Source organism: Dryobates pubescens, chromosome 1 (assembly GCF_014839835.1).
Source record: "Dryobates pubescens isolate bDryPub1 chromosome 1, bDryPub1.pri, whole genome shotgun sequence".
Lineage (NCBI taxonomy): Eukaryota > Metazoa > Chordata > Aves > Piciformes > Picidae > Dryobates > Dryobates pubescens.
This window is the reverse complement of record NC_071612.1, coordinates 30,350,281-30,374,794: the sequence shown is the minus strand read 5'-3', so window position 1 is coordinate 30,374,794 and position 24,514 is coordinate 30,350,281. Positions and strand designations below refer to the sequence as shown.

At 48.0% G+C, this 24,514-nt stretch overlaps 1 protein-coding gene across 2 annotated transcripts in view; it reads right to left on the bottom strand.

Moving 5' to 3' along the window:
• GRID2 (glutamate ionotropic receptor delta type subunit 2) overlaps positions 1-24,514 on the bottom strand; it is a 1,073,619-nt gene that overhangs the window by 120,729 nt on the left and 928,376 nt on the right. For both annotated transcript variants that reach the window (XM_054163312.1, XM_054163301.1), the window contains one exon: positions 6,215-6,353. In XM_054163312.1, the coding sequence (XP_054019287.1) occupies positions 6,215-6,353 (139 nt within the window). The remainder of the gene's footprint in view (positions 1-6,214; positions 6,354-24,514) is intronic.

Genomic DNA, 24,514 nt, shown 5'->3' with positions numbered 1-24,514 from the left:
GAAAGGAAAGGTTGGAAAGGTTCCAACCTCCCCACCATGGGTAGGGACACCTCTCAACTACACTCAGCTGCACAAGTCCTCGTCCAACCTGGCCTTGAACACTCCCAGGGAGGAGTCATCTACAAGGTCCCTGGGCAGCCTGTTCCAGACTCTCATCACCCTTGTACTGAAGAACAGTACACACAGTGGTCCAGGGGGGGGGTCTCAGCAGAGTGAAGCAGAGAGGAAGAATCAACTCCCTGGTCCTGCTGGCTATGCTTTTCTTGCTGCAGCCCAGGCTCTGGTTGGCAAGTGCACACTGCTAGCTCCTGTTGAGCTTCTCATCCATCAGCACCCCAGGTTCTCTTAAAATATCCTTTGGGTATCATAAGACACTGACAAGAAGAGTGGCCCAACCTTCATACCAGCCAAAACTGCAAGAGCTCAGAACATAAATTGTCTGCACATAGAAAAGGTGAAATGCAGTGATGTTTCTTGGAATGTAGATGGGCTGCAAATTGCTTGAATCCTCATAGCTGTCCTAAAATACATCACAACACCTGAACCTTCACCACCACAAGGAAATATCTGAGGATAGCTGGAAGTCATCAAGTCTTGGACAGACTGAGAGCTGGGCACAGAGGAACCTCATGATGTTCAAAAAGGAGAAGTGCAAAGTCCTGTACTGCGTCATACAGGCTGGGAGGTGATCTGCTGGAGAGCAGGCCTGGGGAGAAGGACCTGGGAATGCTGGTGGACAAGAAGTTCTGCATGGGACAGCAATGTGCCCTGGGGGCCAAGAAGGCCAATGGGATCCTGGGAGGAGTGTATCCAGCAGATGGAGAAAGGAATTCTTCCCCCTCTACTCTGCCCTGGTGAGGCTGCATTGGGAATATTGTATTCAGTTCTGGGCCCTTTGGTTCAAGATGGACCTCAGAGATCTGCTGGAGAGAGTCCAAGGGAGGGCTACAAGGATGCTGAAGGGACTGCAGCACTGCCCGGTGAGGAGAAGCTGAGAGCCCTGGGGCTGTTTAGTCTGGAGAGGAAAAGACTGAGAGGGGATCTGATCAATATCTATCAATATCTGAGTGTCAGAAAGGAAGGGACAGGCTCTTCTCAGTTGCACCCTGTGATAGGACAAGGAGCAATAGATGGAAACTTCAGCGCAGGAGGTTCCACCTCAGCATGAGCAAGAAGTTCTTTACTGTAAGGATCCCAGAGCGCTGGAACAGGCTCCCCAGGGAGGTTGTGGAGTCTCCTCTGGAGACTTTCCAGCCCTGTCTGGATGTGTTCCTGTGTGACCTGTGCTGGATTCTATGGCCCTGCTCTGGCAGGGGGTTGGACTCAGAGATGTCTGGAGATCCCTTCCGACCCCTAACATCCTGTGAGCCTGTGAGAGGTGGCTAATCTGTGACTGTGAATTCTTTAATGAAACCCTATTAACTACTCTTTCCATCTGTGCAAATCACTGAGTTAACTTCTTTCTTTTTCTACCTTCTCAGAAGCTGGCTGCATAGCACTAAAACCAGAATCTCTTTTGCTTCCTTTCAACTCTTCAACTGATTTCCATTCTGGCCTTCAGAGCTCCCTGAGCTATAATTTGATCTGGTAAAAAAAAAAAACAACGAAAAAAACCAACCCCAAACCAACACCCCCCTCAAAACCAAACCAAACCAAACCAAAAAACCAACCCAACAAAAAACAACCCAATGAAAAAAGAAAGAGAGAAGGAGGATCAGCTCTCTTCTTTATGGCTTATTCCTGTTTGCCACTTTGCAGTAATTCAGAATGGTAAACAAGCAGCCTCTCTTGTGTGTGCTGGTTGGAGTTCCAATTTGGGCAGTTTTGTATACTGAAGTTCTACACTCCCTCTGCAGTCAGAATAACTTCATTCCCTAATGGATACTTAGCATCTGCTAATTACTCTCTTTTTGAGCTGGTGAAAAATGCCTCCATTCTTTCATTTCAGGAGCTTTCCAGCTGCAACATTTTCTACTGAGTAAAACATTCTCAGTGACTTTGCTTATAAATAATACAGCACAAAGACCAATGGAGTCCCCACTGTACATAATAGCCTCCAAATTCCCCTGAGGGTTTTCCTGTGACATCTTAATAAACTGCAAGAAAAGTGCTGAAGAATTAGTGAAGCATAGTGGGAAAATATTTTGTTCTTTTTTTTACACAGGATAAGAAAATTAAGACATTTGTTAGCAGAAATGTGAACATTTTTCTGTACTGGTGGGCTCCCCAGTTCCAGAGAGACAGAGACCTGCTGGAGAGAGTCCAGCAGAGAGCCAGGAGGATAGAATAGAATAGAATAGAATAGACCAGGTTGGAAGAGACCTTCAAGATCATCGTGTCCAACCTATCAACCAATCCAACACCACCTAATCAACTAAACCATGGCACCAAGCACCCCATCAAGTCTCTTCCTGGACACCTCCAATGATGATGACTCCACCACCTTCCTGGGCAGCACATTCCAATGGGCAATCACTCTCTCTGTATAGAACTTCTTCCTAACATCCAACCTAAACCTCCCCTGGCACAGCCTGAGACTGTGTCCTCTTGTTCTGGTACTGGCTGCCTGGGACAAGAGACCAACTTCTGCCTGTCTACAACCTCCTTTCAGGTAGTTGTAGAGAGCAATGAGGTCACCCCTGAGCCTCCTCTTCTCCAGGCTAAGCAACCCCAGCTCCCTCAGCCTCTCCTCACAGGGCTGTGTTCCAAGCCCCTCACCAACTTCATTGCCCTTCTCTGGACACCTTCCAGCAAGTCAACATCCTTCCTAAACTGAGGGGCCCAGAACTGGACACAGGACTCAAGGTGTGGCCTAACCAGTGCAGTGTACAGGGGCAGAATGACCTCCCTGCTCCTGCTGGCCACACTGTTCCTGATGCAGGCCAGGATGCCATTGGCCCTCTTGGCCACCTGGGCACACTGCAGGCTCATGTTCAGCCTACCATCGACAAGTACCCCCAGGTCCCTCTCTTCCTGGCCGCTCTCCAGCCACTCTGACCCCAGCCTGTAGCACTGCATGGGGTTGCTGTGGCCAATGTGCAGAACCTGGCACTTGGATGTGTTCAATCTCATGCCCTTGGACTCTGCCCATCTGTCCAGCCTGTCCAGGTCCCTCTGCAGAGCCTTAGGGAATGCTTAGGGGACTTGAGCATCTCCCCTGGGAAGAGAGACTGAGAGCCCTGGGACTGTTTAGTCTGGAGAAGAGAAGGCTGAGAGGGGATCTGATCAATGTCTATCAATAGCTGAGGGCTAGGGGTCAAGTGGAGGGGGCCAAGCACTTTTGGGTGGTGCACAGCAATAAGCCAAGGACCAATGGAGACAAACTTGACCAGAGAAGGTTTCAGCTCAACAGGAGGAGAAACTTCTTTGGAGTGAGGGTGCCAGAGCCCTGGAGCAGGCTGCCCAGAGAGGTTGTGGAGTCTCCTGCTCTGGAGCCTTTCCAACCCCCCCGGATGCATTCCTGTGCAGACTGCCCTGGGTGATGCTGCTCTGGCACGGGGCTTGGACTGGATGATCTCTGGAGGTCCCTTCCAACCTGTAATATACTGTGGTACTTAAAAACTAGAAGGGTTATAATTTCAAGGCATGGTTCAGAGGTTTGTGAGAACAAACTGAATGACTGAACATACATTATTTATTTTGCATGTGCAATGTCTTCTGCTGCTTCTTCATGTTCCTTATGTGAAGAAAGCATGTTTGTTTATTTAGTTATTTATTTAAAACTAAACACCTCAACCTCCTTCAAAACCTCAAGATGAATGTTTACAACATTGGTGCAGAAAATCATTTTACTCTCTTATAAGGCCAAGGGCATCTTCCAACCTGTGATTCTGTGATAAACTGTGAAGGGATTGGAGGGATTGGAATTGGGAGTATGGAGTCAAAGAGTTGGGTTGTGTCAAGGTGCCCCTGCAGCACTCCATGACCTCAAAGTCTGCTATTCAGAGCTCAAAAATGATAGCTCAGTTTGACTGGTAACACAACTGCATCAGGGAAATTACTTGCCCATGTGATCTTCATCTGTTTTACATGTTTCTGCCTTAAGAGTGTTGAAGCTATTAGCTCAGAAAGACTCTTCATGTCCAGTTGGGAATGAATAAGGGCTGTTAATGCCTGGGCAGCATAGGCCACAGGACACCAACCTGTCCCTCTGCCACAGCTCAGCCAAGGACAGGGAGAAATGGAAAGAGCTTACAAAGTGCAAGAGGATGCTTCTAATGGGGGAGAGCCAGGGGATAACCATTTACTGCAAGGGTAGGGCTGCTTCTGCTCTTGTGTCTGAGCTGTGGCTTCCAACCGCAACTAATAGTTGGCTGCTATTGTAGATGTTTACCTGTCTATGTACTGTTAAAGCCTGGATTGGTTTTAGTACATAGAAAATCCTCATCTAGAGGAAAAGTGCCTTAGTGAGATCATGGTGACTGGCTGGCATACAGTGACACCTGAACAAGAGGACACAGTCTCAAGATGCACCAGGGGAGGTTTGGGATGGATCTTAGGGAGAAATTCTACCCAAAAAGTGAGACTGGCCCTTGGAATGTGCTGCCCAGGGAGGTGGTAGAGTCACCATTACTGGAAGTATTTAAGAAGAGCCTGGATGAGGCACTTGGTGCCATGGTTTAGTTGATTAGATGGTGTTGGGTGATAGGTTGGACCTGGTTAATTCTGTGATTCTGTGACACTTGAACCTAACCTACGAATTCACAGGAGGTCAAGGCACCCCCTGCCCACTCTAAACTATTGGCTCACAGCCTCAGGAGGCATTTCAAAGAGATTTGTAAAGCAGCTGAATTAGAGGCAGCAAGATCTTAAGTGCTAATGCACAGAAGACTGGGGCCTTGGTGCCATGGTTTAGTTGATTAGATGGTGTTGGGTGATAGGTTGGACTTGAGGATCTCAAAGGTCTTTTCCAACTTGGTTAATTCTATTCTATTCTATTCTATTCTATTCTATTCTATTCTATTCTATGCTATGCTATGCTATGCTATGCTATGCTATGCTATGCTATGCTATGCTATTCTGTTCTAGTCTATTTCTATTCTATTCTATTCTATTCTATTCTATTCTATTCTATTCTATTCTATTCTATTCTATTCTATTCTGTTCTGTTCTGTTCTGTTCTAGTCTATTTCTATTCTATTCTATTCTGTTCTCCTCTATTCTATTCTATTCTATTCTATTCTACCTAAATCCCAGTGTGGAGTTTCTTGCCCAAGTTTTCTTAGTATTTCTTAGCTGGGATGTTACAGGTCCACATTGTAGTGAGCTGGACTAGACAAATTTAATTCATTTTTTTATACTGTGGAAAAAATGGTCAGCTGCCCCTTGAAGTGATTCCCTAGCTGTTGTTCCACTGTATTTTCTCATCTCTGCTTAACTCTGAAGGAGAGATTTGGGGGTGATGGAGGTCAATGGAGCAGTGGGAGCTCCATAACACAGCAAGCAGCTTTCGGGAGGAGAGAAAAGTAGAAAAAAGAGGACAGAGAGAGGAGGGAGAAGACTTTAGAAAGGTCCCTGCCATACAGAGACATGAGATGATCTGGGGAAAACAGGACTGGATAGTCTGACAGAAAAAGAGTCCTCCATAAAAGGAACAGGAGAAGACATGGACATTCTGATCAGGGAAGCATGAATCAGAAGAAGTAGACAGAAAAAAAGAGAATAATGTGATAATCTGTTGATGTGGTAAGAGAGCATCTAGGAGCAAGGAGAGCAAAGGTGGCTGTAAGGGAACTTTTATTTTTTATTGCTAACTTTGCCTTGGAAAAGTAAAGGTGGATTCAGCTTTGAGCTTCCCACACTTTGAAGAAGTATTTGGACTCCTCCTGATCGGTGCCACGCTCAAGTACTGTGAGATGCATCTGGATGGAAAGCACAGCCTGAAAACACACAGCAATCACCTACACCATTTCAGATCCAGTTGTCTCAAACTCAGCTGCTTCTTACACAACATGCATCTGTGCATAGAGATAAAGGTATAGGTGCCACAGAAGAGTACCTGCCAGAGGCCAACTATTCCTCTCCCAGTGGCAAAGTACAGCCAGGGAGATTGGCAGTCTATAGTATGCTGTTAATATTTAGCTTCCAAACTACTTCTCAGGGTGATAAAAATGTCTTCCTTTTCTCACATTTAAGCAGAACATCCAGACCCCTCTCCATGTATGTACAAGTTCAACCTCCTTTCCCTCAGAGCATTCTTTCTTTATCAACTTACTGGATGGAGTTCTCAATGCGTGTGATGGTGAGGAAAGCTGCTAGGTTTGCCGTGTAGGAGGAGATGACAATCAAAGCAAAAAGCCACCAAGCTCCCATCATCAGTCGGGTTGCCAGGGTTGTGTATGGAACCTCTCCTCCTGTGAAGAAGGAAAAGCAAGAGTTTTCATTTGGCAGAAGCTCCTCGTTGTTCAAGCATAGGCTGCAAGGTCAGTGCAAGGGTAAAGCAGTTTACTAAAGGAATCAGAGAATGGTCCAGGCCAGAAGGGACCTCCAAAGCTCATCCAGTCTGACCGCCCCGCAGTCAGCAGGGACATCCCCAACTGGATCATGTTGCCCAGGGCCTTGTCCAGCCTCACCTTCAGTATCTCCAGGGAAGGAGCCTCAATCACCTCCCTGGGCAGCCTCTTCCAGTGTTCCACCACCCTCATAGTAAGGAACTTCCTCACATCCATTCTAAATCTGCTCTGCTCTAGTTTGAAGCCATTGTCCCTGGTCCTGTCCCTGCAGGCCTTTGCCAACAGTCTTCCTGTAGCCCCCTGCAGGTACTGGCAGGCTGCTCTTTGGTCTCCCTGCAGCCTTCTCTTCTCCATGCTGAACCCCCCCAGCTCCCTCAGCCTGTCCTCGTAGCAGAGCTGCTCCAACCCCCTGTTCATTTTTGTGTCCCTCCTCTGGACCCTCTCCATCAGGTCCCTGTCCTTCCTATATTGAGGCCTCCAGACCTGCACACAGTACTCCAGGTGAGGTCTCAGCAGAGCAGAGCAAAGTGACAGAATCACTTCCCTGGCTCTTCTGGAAGCACTGCTCTGGAAGCAGCCCAGGCTGTGATTTGCCTTCTGTGCTGTAAGGTCACACTGCTCAGAATGACTTGGAGCCACACTTTCTATGCAATTAAAAGTACTGAAAAAAGCTCCCACTGTCAGCTGCCATTACTGTATTTAATCTCTTTTGCTATTGTGCCTTTAACTGCAATTCATCTGCCAGTCCTGTCCAGGAATGGAAATTGGCTTCAAGATCTCAGAACAAAACCAACAAAAGTAAATTCTTACAGTGTTCTTTCCTTAGAGATCTTATCTACAAATCTTAATTAAGCTTTTCATGCATTCTTGAGAGCATAAAGTGGAAAAAAAAGCCCAACCATTAAAGAGCCATTTACTTTTCACAGTTCTGTGGGGAGGCAGATGCTCATGAGAGCAGTACATATTTGTATGACTGACTGTGAATGAACTTGGATGTGCTAACCCCCCCCTCCCCAAAATTCCATGTATTGAAGAATACCAAGTTGTTTTATACTCCCATAGCTGCTCTCCTTTAAAATACATTTGCAATACATAAGCAACACATTAGCAGCATTTAAACCTAGCAGGATTACACAGAAGCACAGAAACATTCAGGCTGGAAAAGACTCTCAGGATCACCAAGTCCAAACATTAACCCTACTCTACAAGGGTCACCCCTAAACCATAGCCCCAAGCACCACAGCCAAACCACCTTGAAACACCTCAAGGCTTGGGGACTCCACCACCACCCTGGGCAGCACATTCCAATCCCTGACCACTCTTAATGGGAAAAAATTCTTCCTCATGTCCAGTCTAAAGCTACCCAGTCACAGCTTGAGGCCATTCCCTCTTGTTCTATCACTAATTACCTGTGAGAAGAGACCAGCACCTGCTTCACACTGCCACTTATGAAACCAAAGTGCAGTTTAGCAAGCTGTGAAAAGCATTAATCAAACAGCTGCCCCAGCTATGCACCAGTTTGGAGTCTTTGAAAGAGCTTTTCCAGTTCATATGAACCAGAAGAAAATTCATTGTTTGAAAAATTGCCATTTTGTCTTCAATTTAAGTTTTGTCTGAGCTACAAGGAACCAGAGAGGTAGGGAAGAGCTGCAAACAACCATAGTCACATAGTCATGGAATTATTCAGGTTGAAATAGAGCTCTGAGATCATCCAGTCCAGCATATGACCTAACACCACCACACCAACTAGACCATGGCACTAAGTGCCACATCCAATCTTGCCTTAAACACCTCGAGGGATGGTGAATTCACCACCTCCCTGGGCAGTCCATCCCAGTCTCTAATTCCCCTTTCCATCAAGAATTGCTTCCTAACATCCAACCTAAACCTCCCCTGGTGCAGCTTCAGGCCATGCCCTCATGTTCTCTCACAAGCTGCCTGGGAGCAGAGCCAGACCCCCACTGACTACAACTTCCCCACAGGTATTCCCCCCTGAGTCTCCTCTCCTCCAGGCTGAACACCCCCAGCTGCCTCAGCCTCTCCTCATTAGCCTTTCTCTCCAGTCCCTTCCCCAGTCTGGTTGCTCTCCTCTGGAGCTGCTCCAGCACCTCAAGCTCTCTCTTGCAGTGAGGGCCCAGAGCTGCACACAGTGCTGGAGGTGAGGCCTCACCAGTGCTGAGCACAGGGGCAGGATTCCATCCCTGATGGCCACACCACTCCTGATATAAGACACTCAACCCTTTCCTCTCCCATTATACTTGGGAAATTGAAAAGTTGCCAATGTTTTCGAGGTGAAAAGTTGCCATTCATTTGAGGCATCTTTCTCAGATGTTAAAATCATAGAATCATAGAATTGATAGGGTTGGAAGGGACCTCAAAGCTCATCCAGTTCCAACCCCCCTGCCATGGGCAGGGACACCTCACACTACGGCAGGTTGCTCACAGCCACATCCAGCCTGGCTGCAAAAACCTCCAGGCAGGAGGCTGCCACCACCTCCCTGGGCAACCTGTGCCAGTCTTTCACCACCCTCATGGGGAACAACTTCTTCCTAACATCCAATCTCAATCTACCCATTTCTAGTTTTGTTCCATCCCCCCCCAGTCCTACCATTCCCTAACACCCTCAAAAGTCCCTCCCCAGCTTTCTTGGAGCCCCCTGCAGATACTGGAAGGCCACAAGAAGGTCTCCTCAGAGACTGCTCTGCTCCAGACTAAACAACCTCAACTCTCTCAGTCTGTCTCCATAGCAGAGCAGCTCCAGCCCTCTGCTCATCCTCGTGACTGTTCTCTGGACACCTTCCAGCACCTCCAGATCCTTCCTGTAACAGAGGCTCCAGAACTGGACACAGTGCTCCAGCTGTGGTCTCAGCAGAGTGGAACAGAGGGGGAGAATCACCTCCTTCAATGTGCTGGCTGTGCTTCTCTTGATGCATCCAGGATGTGATTGGCTTTCTGGGCTGCAAGTGCTCACTGCTGGCTCCTGTTGAGCTTCTCAGCATGAGAATATGAGCTACTTCTTCTCAACACGAGCTGCTCAGTATCATTAAGGTTGTCCCCACTACTCACTGTTACCTTTTCTTGTTTAACACCCTTGTTAACATTAGACTAAAGAGCTGTGAGTGCTGCTCTTCCCAAATGCTTTGAGTTTTCCCAGTTATTTGTGAGAGTTGTTTCTGAGTTGTACCTTGTATGCCAATAAATGAAGCTTGAGGAAAAAGCTTGCATCCAAGTGCACCTACAGTGAACCACAGGCAGTGGAAGAGGGGACAGGCATCGTGGGAAGAGTCCAGGGATGTTGCCTTGTTGTGTAGGGATGAGGTGAGGAAGGCTAAGGTGCAGCCAGAACTGAACTTGGCAAGAGGTGTGAAGGAATACAAGAAAGGCTTCTACAGGTCCCTAAATCAGCAAAGGAAGGGTAAAGAAAGCATACCCCTGATGAGCAACAGTGGGGAACTATGAGCAACAGACCAGGAGAAGGATGAGATTCTCAACAACTTTTTTGTCTCAGTCTTCACTGGCAACCCCTCTCCTCATGGCTCTCAAGACAGAGACCAGGGAGATAAAGTCCCTCTCACTGTAAGTGAAGGCAAGGTGCTTGATCATCTAAGGAACTTGAAGATAGACAAGTCCATGGGACTGGATAAGATGCATCCCAGAGTCCTGAGGGAATTGCCAAGCCTCTCTCCATGATATTTGAACAGCCCTGTCAGTCAGGTGCAGTCCCTGGGGACTGGAAGAAGGGAAACATCACAGCCACTGTTAAAAAGGGTAGGAAGGAGGACCCTGGGAACTACCAACCTGTCAGCCTCACCTCTGTGCCTGGAAAGATCATTGAACAGATCCTCCTAGACACCACGGAGAACAGGGAGGCCATTCAAGACAGCCAGCATGGCTTTATGTGGTAGTTTTAGGCTATGCCTCCAAAATTTTGTTCACAGATCTTGAACAGAAAGTAGCAAAATGTAAAAAAATTACTATTGGGTGTGAAAAGGAAAATAAAGATAGTTCTAAACAGTCCCATTGGAAGAGAATCTAGTTGTACCAAAACAATTTCTCTCTCTTCTCACTTCCTCAGGCTGGCAGCTACTAACTCACTTCTGCTTGACCTTGGCTACACTCTTTTGTTGTGACTGGTATCAACTTCTCTGCTTCTGTCTCTTCTCCCTTTTGTACAGGGGAGTAAGGGCGAGTTAGGGAGGGAGAAGCTGGTAGCTGGTCCTTGGCCAGGGGTTCCTTGTACTGTTTGTTAATTGCAAATACCTGTAAATACTGTAACTCCTGGATATTTTGTACATGTTCATTGCATGCCATTGGAGACTGGAGTTTTGCATTTAAATGCAGATTTCCTTTGCTTCCAACTGAGCTGCTCTGGCAAACTTAATGTTGGGGAGAGGGAAATTTTAACCCACCACACTTTACTAGGGCCAAATCCTGCCTGACTAACCTAGTGGCTTACTAAGATGAAGTGACTACCTTGGTGGGCAAGGGACCCCCTGTGGATATGATCTCTCTGGACTGCTGTAAGGCTTTTGACTTAGTCTCCCACAATATCCTGCTGGCCAGGTTGGAGAGATATGGATTATCTGGGTGGACTGTTCAGTGCATAAGGAATTGGCTGGATGATCGCATTCAGAGGGTGGTGCTCAGTGGCTTGAAGTGCAGATGGAGAGCAGTGACAGTGGTGTCCCACAGGGGTCTGTACTTGGACCTGTACTGTTTAATATTTGTATCAGTGTTATAGACAGTGAGACTGAATGCACCATCAGCAGTGTGCAGATGACACCAAGCTGAGGGGTGCTGTAGATATGCCAGAGGGATAGGATGGCATCCAGAGGGACCTGGACAAGGTGGAGAGTTGACCCAGGTGAACCTCATGAGGTTCAACAAGAGCAAGTGCAGGGTTCTGCACCTGGGCCAGAATAATCCTCACTGTCAATGCAGACTGGGGGAGGAGGTGATAGAAAGCAGCCCTGAGGAAAAGGGCTTGGGGGTGCTGATGGATGAGAAGCTGGACAGGAGCAGGCAGTGAGAGCTTGCAGCACAGAAGGCTAATGGCAGCCTGGGCTGCATCCAAAGCAGCATTGCCAGCAGAGCCAGAGAGGTGATTCTGACACTTTGCCCTGCTCTGCTGAGACCTCACCTGGAGTACTCTGTACAAGTCTGGAGCCCTCAACATATAGGAAGGACATGGAGCTGATGGAGAGGGTCCAGAGGAGGTAATGAAAATGATCAGGGGATTGGAACAGCTCTGCTGCAAGGACAGGCTGAGGGAGCTGGGGGTGTTCAGCCTGGAGAAGAGAAGGCTCCAGGGAGACCTAAGAGCAGCCTGCCAGTACCTGAAGGGGGCTACAGGGAGGATGGAGAGAGACTGTTTGCAAAGGCCTGCAGGGACAGGACCAGGGACAATGGCTTCAAACTAGAGCAGAGCAGATTTAGATTGGATGTTAGGAACAAATTTTTTACTATGAGGGTGGTGGAACACTGGAAGAGGTTGCCCAGGGAGGTGGTTGGGGCTCCTTCCCTGGGGATATTGAAGGTGAGGCTGGATGAGGCCCTGGGCAGCATGACCTAGTTGGGGATGTCCCTGCTGACTGCAGAGGGAGTTGGACTGGATGAGCTGATGGGACATTTCTGTGATCAAAATAATTAATCACTACTGGCCCTAATTTAAAATCTCTGTACTGATGCTTCTCAAGCCACCATTTCTAAGCAGGACTGACACTGTGACTGCACAGGTGCATGATTTTTAAGCAGTACAAGCAGGATACTCACAGAGAAAGAAAGAAAGAAAAAAATCAAAGGAGACTCTTTACTGCCATAGTATCATTTCTTTGTCATCTATTAGGAGACTTAATGTGATACAGTCTTGTTCTATTGTAGCCTTTGCTAAAACACTCCCCACATCATGACAGCTCACCTTAAGAAGCCTCTGCACTCCCTTCCCCCTGTTTTGTTTCAAGGAATAAAACTTTGCTGAGTTTTCTTTTGGTCCACACAGAATCATAGAATCAATAAGGTTGATAAAGACCTGAGAGATCATCAAGTCCAACCTGACATTACTTAATACCTAAGACCTCCTGACAACTCCATGGCTCCAAGTGTCACATCCAATTCTTCTGTGAACACCTCCTGGGATGGTGACTCCACCACCTCCCTGGGCAGCACATCCCAATGGGCAATACTCTTCCTGGAAAGAACTTTCTCCTCACCTCCAGCCTAACCCTCCCCTGGCACAGCTTGAGACTCTGTCCTCTTGTTCTAGTGCTGCTTGCCTGGGAGAAGAGACCAACCCTCACCTGGCTACAACCTCCCTTCAGGGAGTTGGAGACAGCAAGAAGGTCTCCCCTGATTCTCCTCCAGGCTAAGCAACCCCAGCTCCCTCAGCTTCTCCTCACAGGGCTGTGCTCCAGACCCCTCCCCAGCTTTGTTGCCCTTCTCTGGACACCTTCAAGTGTGTCAATATCCTTATTGAATTGAGAGGCCCAGAACTGGACACATGCACATGTTCTCTCAATGCAGAAGTTTCAAGTTGTTCAGGAGAGCAACAGTCACTGGTGTTCCATTCAGGGTATCGTGAAGAAAAATGCTGCAGACCTAACAGCTGCTATGGTTGACTCTAAATCAGTAAGAGAGGGGACACACATGTAGACATCCCCAGGATGAGCTCCAGGTGCATGCACAGCTATACAGATGACAACATGTTTTAGTTATGAGGGGCTATGTACAGGACACAGATGAAGAAGATGAGACAAGTTTTCCCCTGCTCCTTTCCTTCATCTCACACCAGCAAAGCTCTATAAGCCCTAACAGCAAATGGGGCCAATTTTATGCCACTTAAACATAATTTAGTGACCACTACTGTAACATGCTCAGCAATGCTTAAAAATACTGAGCTCCACTCATGATAGAAAGGGAAATTGAAGAATCACAGAATCACAGAATGGTCCAGGCCAGAAGGTACCAGCAAAGGTCACCCAGTCCAACCTCCCCACAGTCAGCAGGGACATCCCCAACTAGATCAGGCTACCCAGGACCTCGTCCAGCCTCACCTTTAATATCTCCAGCAAAGGAATCTCAGCCACCTCCCTGGGCAACCTTGTTCCAGTGTTCCACCACCCTCATAGTGAGGAACTTGTTCCTGACATCCAATCTAAATCTGCTCTTCTGTACTTTTAGCCATTGCCCTTTGTCCTGTCACTGCAGGCCCTTGCAGACAGTCTCTCTCCATCCTCCCTGTAGCCTTCAGGTACTGGAAGGCTGCTATTAGGTCTCCCTGGAGCCTCCTCTTCCCCAGCCTGAACACCCTCAGCTCCCTCAGTCTGTCCTCATAGCAGGGCTGCTCCAACCCCCTGATCATTTGCATGGTCTGCCTCTGGACCCTCTCCATCAGGTCCATGTCCTTCCTGTATTGAGGGCTCCAGACCTGCACACGGTACTCCAGGTGAGGTCTCAGCAGAGCAGAGCAAGGTGGCAGAATCACCTCTCTGGATCTGCTGGCAATGCTACTTTGGATGCAGCCCAGGCTTTGATTTGCCTTCTGTGCTGCAAGCTCACCCTGCCTGCTCCTGTCCAGACACTCATGGCTCCTGGAATTGTTTTTGTCATCTTAACAAACTGACCTCAAGTACAGATTTGGCCCTTCCAATACACTGCACAAGAATATGATGTGGCACAAAATGCTATTAGCTGTGTAGATCATCCACATGGTGGCTTCAGCTCCTTAGTATAATCAAGCTGTCACTTCTGATGTGTACTAAAAATAATTTAAACATCTAATGTACCTTTAAAACTGTCAGATTGCATGTGCAGAAAGGAAAAGATCTTTTCCCAAGCAAACTGAACTAGCAATCTTCATGGGAGTTTACTGAAAGAGTTGAATAACCATAGAAGTGACAGTGAAAGTAATAACTTCTAGTCCTCATCTACTGGAGCTCTTCTTCATCAATCCTTGCCCAGCTTAATGCTGGCCTACTTCTGATGACAGGCTTAGGCTACATCTTATCTTATGAAGTTTTGTTTATGCCATTTCTCTGGGGCATCAAGCTGAACATCAGAAGGTAAGAAAAATAATGGATTCTCTTGAGAATGGAAACAATATAAGGTATAATTGTGACAGACCTAAGTATCAGGAAGACCCCACCTTAAGTGATACATACAATTCCCACACAGATTTCTAATACCTTATAAGTTACTCTCTCTTCTTAGCAGCAAGTTTAAATGTGTGTGGCCAGCAGGAGCAGAGAAGTCATTCTGCCCTGGACTCAGCACTGGTTAGGCCACACCTTAAGTCCTGTGTCCAGTTCTGTGCCTCTTAGTTTAAGAAGGCCAGAGAAAGGCAATGAGGCTGGGGAGGGGTCTGGAGCACAGCCCTGCGAGGAGAAGCTGAGGAAGCTGGGAATGTTTCATGAGGTCAGATGTACAGAATTAACAGAATTAACCAGGTTGGAAAAGACCTTTGAGGTCATCAAGTCCAACCTATCGCCCAGCACCATCCAATCAACTAAACCAACTGCCTCATCCAGTCTGGTTGTAAACACCTCCAGTGATGGTGACTCCACCACCTCCCTGGGCAGCACATTCCAGTGGCCAGTCTCTCTTGCTGGGAAGAATTTCTTCCCATATCCAGCCCAAACCTCCCCTGGTGCAGCTTGAGACTGTCCTTTGTCACAGGTTGTCTGGGAGAAGAGACCAACCCCCACCTGGCTAAAACCTCCTTTCAGGGAGTTGTAGAGAGCAAGAAGGTCTCCCCTGAGCCTCCTCTTCTCCAGGCTAAGCAACCCCAGCTCCCTCAGCCTCTCCTCACAGGGCTGTGCTCCAGACCCCTCCCCAGCCTTGTTGCCCTTCTCTGTACACCTTCCAGCATCTCAACATCTTTCCTAACCTGAGGGGCCCAGAACGGGACACAGGACTCAAGGTGTGGCCTAACCAGTGCTGAGCACAGGGCAGAATGACTTCCCTGTTCCTGCTGGCCACACTGCTCCTCAAAAAAAACCTGACAGAGGATTACAGGCAAGGAGGGAGAAGGAAATAAAAAATAGGCTAAAAATAGGGGAATTGAAGATCATAGCCTGGAGAGATCTGGGCATGCTATAATTCTGGACTATGTTTGAATAATTCAAACTGCATAGGTTATTTCTCCAAAATCCTCTGTTCTCAGGGGTTTGTCAACTGCTTGCCCGAAGGAAAACTGTGCCTCTGCGTACTCCCTGCCTGTGAGAGTGTTTCAGGTGCAAAGGAAAAATGTTTGGAGTTTGAATCCTTTTTTTTTCTTTCTTTGTGGACAAAAAGAAAGGGTAAAACATTTCTTGGAGAAGTTGTAATGGAAGTTGGCACCTCTGAAATCAGGCCTGGTGGCAGCCATCTTGCTGAGCAGTGATGTACTTTTCACTCGTGCAGGCAGGAAATGGGCAAGATTAGGTCAATTTAACAGCTTCACTCCCAATGCACAACACTTGTACATCGAATCAGTTTGCTTAACAGCTGAGTTTTCCAATTTGTTGTACTGTTGTTACAGCAAAGAGTTAGGCAGCACAGAGCCACAATGCTGAGACAGAGAACAATGATGGCTTTTGAAGATTAATTCGTCTCCTGGTGAGACCTCGCCTGGAATATTGCATCCGGTTCTGGGCTCCCCAGTTCAGGAGGGACAGGGATCTGCTGGAGAGAGTCCAGGAGAGGGCTACAAGGGTGTTGAAGAGACTGCAGCACTGCCTGGTGAGGAGAGGCTGAGAGCCCTGGGGCTGTTTAGTCTGCGGTGGAGAAGGCTGAGAGGGGATCTGATAAATGTCTATAACTATCTGAGGGCTGGGAGTCAAGAGGGAGAGGACAGGCTCTGCTCAGTTGTGCACTGGGATAGGACAAGGGTCAATGGATATAAACTCCAGCACAGGAGGTTCCACCTCAACATGAGGAGGAACTTCTTCACTGTGAGGGTCCCAGAGCACTGGAACAGGCTGCCCAGAGAGGTTCTGGAGTCTCCTCCTCTGGAGACTTTCACGACCCATCTGGACTCACTCCTGCCCTGCTCTAGCAGGGGGGCTGGACTTGAAGATCCCAGAGGTCCCTTCCAACCCCTAACATCCTCTGAGCCTGTGCTTGAAATGTACATTATAAGAATGTCCTTTACATAGACAAGAAGAAAAGCTATAAACTACCATTATTCTATGCCCTGAATTTGATAACTCTAAGAAATTATGTTTCTGGGTGCAGGTGAGAGATGGACAGGGAGAGTGATGCAACTAATCCGTATGTGAAGAGGCTTAAGAGAGGAAGTTCTGTCCTTCTCCTGTAGGAAGGGTGCTAAAAGAATCTCAGCTTGCAACGTCTCTTTGCGATAAACCCCAGCTGGCAGGGAAATCACAAAGTCTAAGCTATTGTTATAGACAAAACACAAATTGTCACCAATGCTTACCATCACCCTTCACATTCTCACGGTAAGGACCTATCTCAGTTGCAGTTTCAATCATTTAAGCTGCAATAGTTTCTGCTGGAGGCTGCAGTGAGCTGAATTGTTGTGTAAGGAGTTTTAGCTATTTCTTTTCCCAGATAATTTTGAAAGCCATGTTCATTGTGACTGCTTTGCTGAGGAACCCCAAAACTGATGTTAGGAGGAAATTTTTCACAGACAGAGAGATTGGCTGCTGGAATGTGCTGCCCGGGAGGTGGTGGGGTCACTGGAGGTGTTTAAAAAGAGACTGGATGGGGCACTTGGTGCCATGGAAGGTGCCCAGAGAAGGGCAACAAAGCTGAGGAGGGGTTTGGAGCACAGCCCTGTGAGGAGAGGCTGAGGGAGCTGGGGTTGCTTAGCCTGGAGAAGAGGAGGCTCAGAAGAGACCTTATTGCTCTCTACAACTCCCTGAAGGGAGGCCGTAGCTAGGTGGGGGTTGGTCTCTTCTCCCAGGCAAGCATCACCAGAACAAGAGGACACAGTCTCAAGCTGTGCCAGGGGAGGTTCAGGCAGGATGTTAGGAAGAAGTTCTTCCCAGAAAGAGATCTTTGCCATTGGAATGTGCTGCCCAGGGAGGTGGTAGAGTCACCATCCCTGGAGGTGTTTAAGAAGAGGCTGGAGGCACTTGGTGCCATGGTTTAGTTGATTAGATGGTGTTGGGTGATAGGTTGGACTTGATGATCTCTGAGGTATATTCCAACCCGGTTAATTCTGTATTCTGTATTCTACTACCAAAGCAAAGAAAGCAAAGATCTTGATCGTGCTTGGAAAAAAAAGATGAGGAAATAATAAGGTTGGCAATAAGGGGAGAAATTTGGGTTTGCTTTTTCTTGCAAAAACTCTGTCCACATTCAGCTGAATATTTGCCTTTGGAAAAAAAACCCCAAACACAACAAAGCACCAAGACTGGGAGCTGGCTGGGAGCTGGCTGCAGTGTGGCCTTTAGCTTGTTAGAGCAGTCACATCAATTATGCTGTGCATCTGCTATTCCCATTTACACAAATAGGAAGTGCAGACTTGTGCTGCAAAGAGTTTAGGTCAATGCACACCTTCCATTTTCTTTGTGAGAGGCACATTAATGGAGAATGGGTGCAAGGGGGGCAGTTTGTATTAAGAAAGAAGCCAAGGTATTTTACATATCAGCTGTCTTGGACATCAGAAACAAAACCCCACAGCTTGAGCTCTCTTATCTTCACAAAACTCTGCAAGGCAGAGCTCTTCCAAGGCAGAACTGTTCAGCACATTAGCTATTGCCACTGTTCTGTCACAAACTTTCTCGATGTTCTTCAGTCTCTCCTGTTTTCAATTGGAAATGCTCAACTCAGTATAGCACAAGAAATTCCTTTGCAGCCGATGGAGCCGATGCTACTTGTACCAGCTGTGAAATAAATACTGCTTGGAAGCAGATGCATATTCTCATCATAGAATCACAGAATCATCCAGACTGGAAAAGGTCCTCAGGATCACCAAGTCCAACCCAGAACACTACTCTACAAGGGTCACCCCTAACCAGAGCCCCAAGCACCACATCCAAACCACCTTCAAACACATCCAGGCTTGGGGACTCCACCACCTCCCTGGGCAGCACATTCCAATCCCTGACCACTCTTGCTGGGAAAAAATTTCTTCCCAATGTCCACCTTTTTGGAACTGTTCAGTGTCTGTCCATATTTATGAAGTCTTTCCAGTTGTTACAAGATATTTTTCCTGCAGTTTGTAAATCTTTGGTGGGATCAATACTCTTTTATACTTTTATTTGCATTTAAGAGGCTTCAGTAGGGGCATTCTGGGACTTTAAAAAGATAAAATGCAGGTTGAATCCCCTGCTGGATCTCACATTTTCCCTTACACATTAAAGGAATGCTCTAAAGGAGTTAACCATTCTCTGTTGCAGTGTGATTTGGTGGTCTGCGGCAGATATTGACTCCCATCCAATTTTTATTCACCAGCCATTAGCACACAGTCCTACAAGAAACTAAGATCAGTTCTTCTCAAGTTCTCCCTGATGCTGGAAAGCAGCTCCATGGAGAAAGACCTTGCAGTGCTACTGAGCAGCAAGTTCTGCATGGGACAGCAATGTGCCCTGGTGGCCAAGAGAGCCAATGGGATCCTGGGGTGCAGCAAGAAAAGTGTGGCCAGCAGGGCTAGGGAGGTTCTGCTCCCCCACTCTACTCTGCCCTGCTGAGACCACAGCTGCAATCCTGTGTCCAGTTCTGGGCTCCACAGTTCAAGAGAGACAGAGACCTGCTGGAGAGAGTCCAAGGGAGAGCCAGGAGGATGCTCAGGGGACTTGAGCATGTCCCCTGTGAAGAGAGACTGAGAGCCCTGGGGCTGTTTAGTCTGGAGAAGAGAAGGCTGAGAGGGGATCTGACCAATGTCTATCAATAGCTGAGGGATGGGGGTCAAGGAGAGGGGGCCAAGCTCTTTTGGGTGGTGCACAGCAATAAGCCAAGGACCAATGGAGACAAACTTGAACAGAGAAGGTTTCAGCTCAACATGAGGAGAAACTTCTTTAGAGTGAGGAGCCCTGGAGCAGGCTGCCCAGAGAGGTTGTGGAATCTCCTTCTCTGGAGAATTTCCAGCCCTGTCTGGATGCATTCCTGTGCAGACTGCCCTGGGTGATGCTGCTCTGGCAGGGGGGTTGGACTGGGTGATCTCTGGAGATCCCTTCCAACCTCTACTGTATTGTGGTACTTGGTACTGTAATGACTTTGAAATACCTAATGCCATTTTGTTCTTCTGTCTTTCAGTACTTTGAGTGTCAGATGTTCCTACTAGATTTCATGAAGACCAAATCTGTGCCTGGAATTCCAGCTGCTGGTTTTTATTACTGAGATTTCTCATACTAGTCTATAGGCAATTAAAAAATGTGTTCCCTTTGTAATTTGGTGCCCAGATATGTTTGGTTTTTCACCCTTAATATCTTCTTTCTGAACTAAACAATCACTCATTCTCTCCCACTCATTGTTAGTGTAATGATCCCCCAACTAATCTCATTTACACTTGGTCCCCAGAACATTGTTTCTTTTTAGCTGGGTGGGAAGCACTGTATTTGTTGCCCTCCCAAAAGGGAAGCAATGATCCACAAAAGAAAGCCTGCCTCATTTATTTCTCCCTTTTACATGACAGGGAGAATATTTTGAGATGATCTCTCTTCTCCCTCAGGCTTATTTCAAATTGCTTTTAGTCATCTGAAATATGTAAAGTAGTTTGAGAAGATGCATCTTATACATGCTTATAGATCCTTATCAACAGCTATGGAGGCCAGCTCTCCTGAGGGGATATGCACAGCCTTGTGCTGGTAGAATCATAGACTGGACCAGGCCAGAAGGGACCTCCAAAGCTCATCCAGTCCAACCTCTCTGCAATCAGCAGGGACATCCCCAACTAGATCAGGTTGCCCAGGGCCTCCTTCAGCCTCACCTTGAATAACTCCAGGGAAGGAGCCCCAACACCTCCCTGGGCAACCTCTTCCAGGGTTCCACCACCCTCACAGTAAAGAACTTGTTCCTAACATCCAATCTCAATCTGCTCTGCTCTAGTTTGAAGCCATTGTCCCTGGTCCTGTCATTGCAGGCCTTTGCAAACAGTCTCTCTGCAGCCTTCCTGTAGCCCCCTTCAGGTACTGGCAGGCTGCTATTAGGTCTTCCCGGAGCCTCCTCTTCTCCAGGCTGAACACCCCCAGCTCCCTCAGCCTGTCTTCATAGCAGAGGTACTATGCAGCTCACAGTCATATACATCCTGGCCTTAGAAAACTCCAGGGATGAGGTTTCCACCACCTCCCTGGGCAACCTGTGCCAGTGTCAGCTGCCCTCAGCCTGTCCTTGTAGCAGAGCAGCTCCAACCCTCTGATCATTTTTGTGGTCCTCCTCAGGACCCTCTCCATTAGCTCCATGTCCTTCCTATACTGAGGGCTCCAGACCTGTACACAGTATTCCAGGTGAGGTCTCAGCAGAGCAGAGCAAAGTGACAGAATCACCTCTCTGGCTCTGCTGGCAATGCTGCTTTGGATGTAGCCCAGGCTGCCATTTGCCTTCTGTGCTGCAAGCTCACACTGCCTGCTTCTTTACCATCAGCACCCCCAGGTCCTTTTCCTCAGGGATGCTTTATTTCACTTCATCCCCCAGTCTGTCTTGATAGTGAGGATTTTTCCTGCCCAGGTGCAGAACCCTGCAGTTGCTCTTGCTGAACCTCATGAGATATATGTAGGTTCCCTCCACTCTCCTCCCAGGGAGTCCAGGCATGAGCCCAATCCAATGTAAATGAGAGATCACCATGTGAACTTGTCAGTTTTGTTTACTGCTAGGCAGTAATCACCTCAAAATTGTATTTCACATCTTATGAACTCCCTCTGAAAATCCTCCCTTTGCTCCTGCTGTGCATCTGTTTGGATTTGCCTTCGGCATTTAACTTGCATAGTAAGGCTCATTGCTTAGCTCTGTTCCCTCAATACAAAGAGATTAGCCATGCTGAGATTTCAAATGCTGGGGCTAATCAAGGACCAGTGACATTGCCATTAAGCCCTCACCAAGTTGCAGCTTCATGTACCAATTCCTAAATCTGATCAGAAGCCCTTGACACCTAAAGTAATGCATAAATAGAAAGATGCAAAAGATGGCCCAAGCGGCTGCTCATGAACTATTTTGCTTCAAACACCTCCAGCCTAAACTCCCCCTGGTTCAGCTTGAGACTGTGTCCTCTTGTTCTGGTGCTGCTTACCTGGCCTTGGCTACAACCACCCTTCAGGTAGTTGTAGAGAGCATAAGCATTGCCCTGAGCCTCCCCTTCTCCAGGCTAAGCAACCCCAGCTCCCTCAGCCTCTCCTCACAGGGCTGTGCTCAAGACCCCTCCCCAGCCTTGTTGCCCTTCTCTGGACACCTTCAAGAGTCTCAATGTCCTTCCTAAACTGAGGGGCCCAGAACTGGACACAGTACTCAAGGTGTGGCCTAACCAATGCAGAGTATAGGGCACAATGACTTCCTGCTCCTGCTGGCCACACTATTCCTAATGCAGGCCAGGATGCCATTGGCCTTCTTGGCCACCTGGGCACACTGCTGGCTCATGTTCAGCTGGCTGTCAATCAGCACCCCCAGGTCCCTTTCTACCTTTCTGCTCTCCAGCCACTCTGACCCCAGCCTGTAGCTCTGCATGGGGTTGCTGTGGCCAAAGTGCAGCACCTGGCACTTGGATTTGTTGAATGCCTTCCTGTTGGACTCTGCCCATCTGTCCAGCCTGTTGAGGTCCCTCTGTAGAGCTCTTATGCCCTCTGACTGACCAACATCTGCTCCCAACTTGGTGTCATCTGCAAATTTGCTGATGACTGTCTTAATCCCCTCATCCAGATCATCAATAAAGATGTTAAAGAGCACAGGGCCCAGTACTGATCCCTGGGGCACACCACTAGTGCCTGGCTGCCAGCTGGATGTGGCACCATTCACCACCACTCTCTGGGCTCAGCCTCCAGCCAGATCCTAACCCATCGCAGTGTGCTCCCATCCAAGCCATGGGCTGACAGCTTAGACAGCAGTTTGCTGTGGGGGACAGTGTCAAAGGCCTTGCTGAAGTCCAGGTAGACTACATCCACAGCCAGCCCCACATCCACCAGGCAGTCACCTGATCATTCCAGCACCTCCAGATCCTTCCTGTACTAGGGGCTCCAGAACTGGACACAGAGCTCCAGGTGGGGTCTCACCAGAGTGAAGTAGAGGGGGAGAATCACCTCCCTGGCCCTGCTGGCCACACTTCTCTTGCTGTAGCCCAGGCTCTGCTTGGCTTTCTGGACTGCAAGTGCTCACTGCTGGCTCCTGTTGACCTTCTCATCCTCCAGCACCCTCAAGGCCTTTTCTTCAGGGCTGCTCTCAAGCCAGTCCTTGGCCAGCCTGGGATTGCCCTGACCCCTGACCCAGCTGCAGGACCTTGCCCTTGGTCTTACTGAACCTCATGAGGTTGTCATGGGTTCAGCTCTGCAGCCTGTCCAGGTCCCTCTGGATTGATCCTTCCCTCCAGCTCTCAGCTGCACCACACAGCTTGGTGTCCTCAGTGAGCTTGCTGAGGGTGCACTCAATGCCACTGTTCCTGGAACCAACAAAGATGTTAAACAAGCCTGGTCCCAGGACTGATCCCTGAGGGACTCCACTTGTCCCTGGCCTCCACTTGGACATGGACCCTCCTCTCTGAAGCTAGAAAATGCTCTAGCATCTGGTAAAGGGATAATCCTACTCACTGCAAAGCATTTCAGCCTCTGGTGTTGGTTCACCATGGGGTTAGCAACCTGCAGAGTGTTTATAAGTTTGAGTCTTTTATTGCCAAATTATCTTTCTATGAGTCTCCAAACAGCGACCCTGCTCAGCTTGCTGTCTCTACTGTAATGGCTTCATTCTAGTGACAGAGGGCTAATCATTTGGCCACCAGACTGCCTGGTTAAACTCTGCCAAGATACAGCAGGAAGTGTTATAGACATCCTTGATTAAATTTTGTTTCAGAATTAATCTGTGTGCAACTGTCTGTTAGGCACAGCTACTCACTACATGCTCCAATCCCTTGTCTAGGCAGAGGTTCCTCTTTCCTGCTGGAGCTAACTTATATACAAGTGTCAGAGGCACTACACAGCTGAAAAAGAATTAGTGATAAGAGCATCACATAGGGCAAATCAGGGATGGCAGTCAGATGCAACATCCCTCAAGGTAAATGGGAGTTATACCTATAAAGGTCAGCTTTAATTTGGTCTTAATCCTCAGGTATTGAACACAGGTTTCCTCTAATATCCACCATATCCATTTGGAGAAGGAATGGGTCAGTGCCTCTGTGAAATCACTGCTAAGCTGAAATAGACCATGCAGGATTCAGCTTCAGAATAATCTAGATAGAACTGTGCCCTGTCTGCTACTACATTTAAAGCTGAAGCTTTTCTATCACTGCAAAATCATTTAAAAAACCGAAACTCTGTTCATCCTAAACATAATGGTGTCCTGGCCTGCATCAGGAACAGTGTGGCCAGCAGGAGCAGGGAGGTCATTCTGCCCTGGACTCAGCACTGGTTAGGCCACACCTTGAGTCCTGTGTCCAGTTCTCAGACCCTCAGTTTAAGAAGGACATTGAGACTCTTGAATGTGTCCAGAGAAAAGCAATGAGGCTGGGGAGGGGTCTGGAGCACAGCCCTGTGAGGAGAGGCTGAGGGAGCTGGGGTTGCTTAGCCTGGAGAAGAGGAGGTTCAGGGCAGACCTTATTGCTGTCTCCAACTCCCTGAAGGGAGGCTGTAGCCAGGTGGGGGTTGGTCTCTTCTCCCAGGCACCCAGCACCAGAACAAGAGGACACAGTCTCAAGCTGTGCCAGGGGAAGTTCAGGCTGGAGGTGAGGAGAAAGTTCTTCCCAGGAAGAGTAATTGCCCATTGGAATGTGCTGCCCAGGGAGGTGGTAGAGTCACCATCCCTGGAGGTATTCAAAAAGGGATTGGATGTGGCACTTGGAACCATGGTTTAGTTGTCAGGAGGTGTTGAGTGTTAGGTTGGACTTGATGATCTCTGAGGTCTTTTCCAACCTTGCTGACTCTATGATTCTGTGATAATGATTAGGTTTGCAGAGAATGAAAAAAACAGAGAAAAAAATAATACTGTTT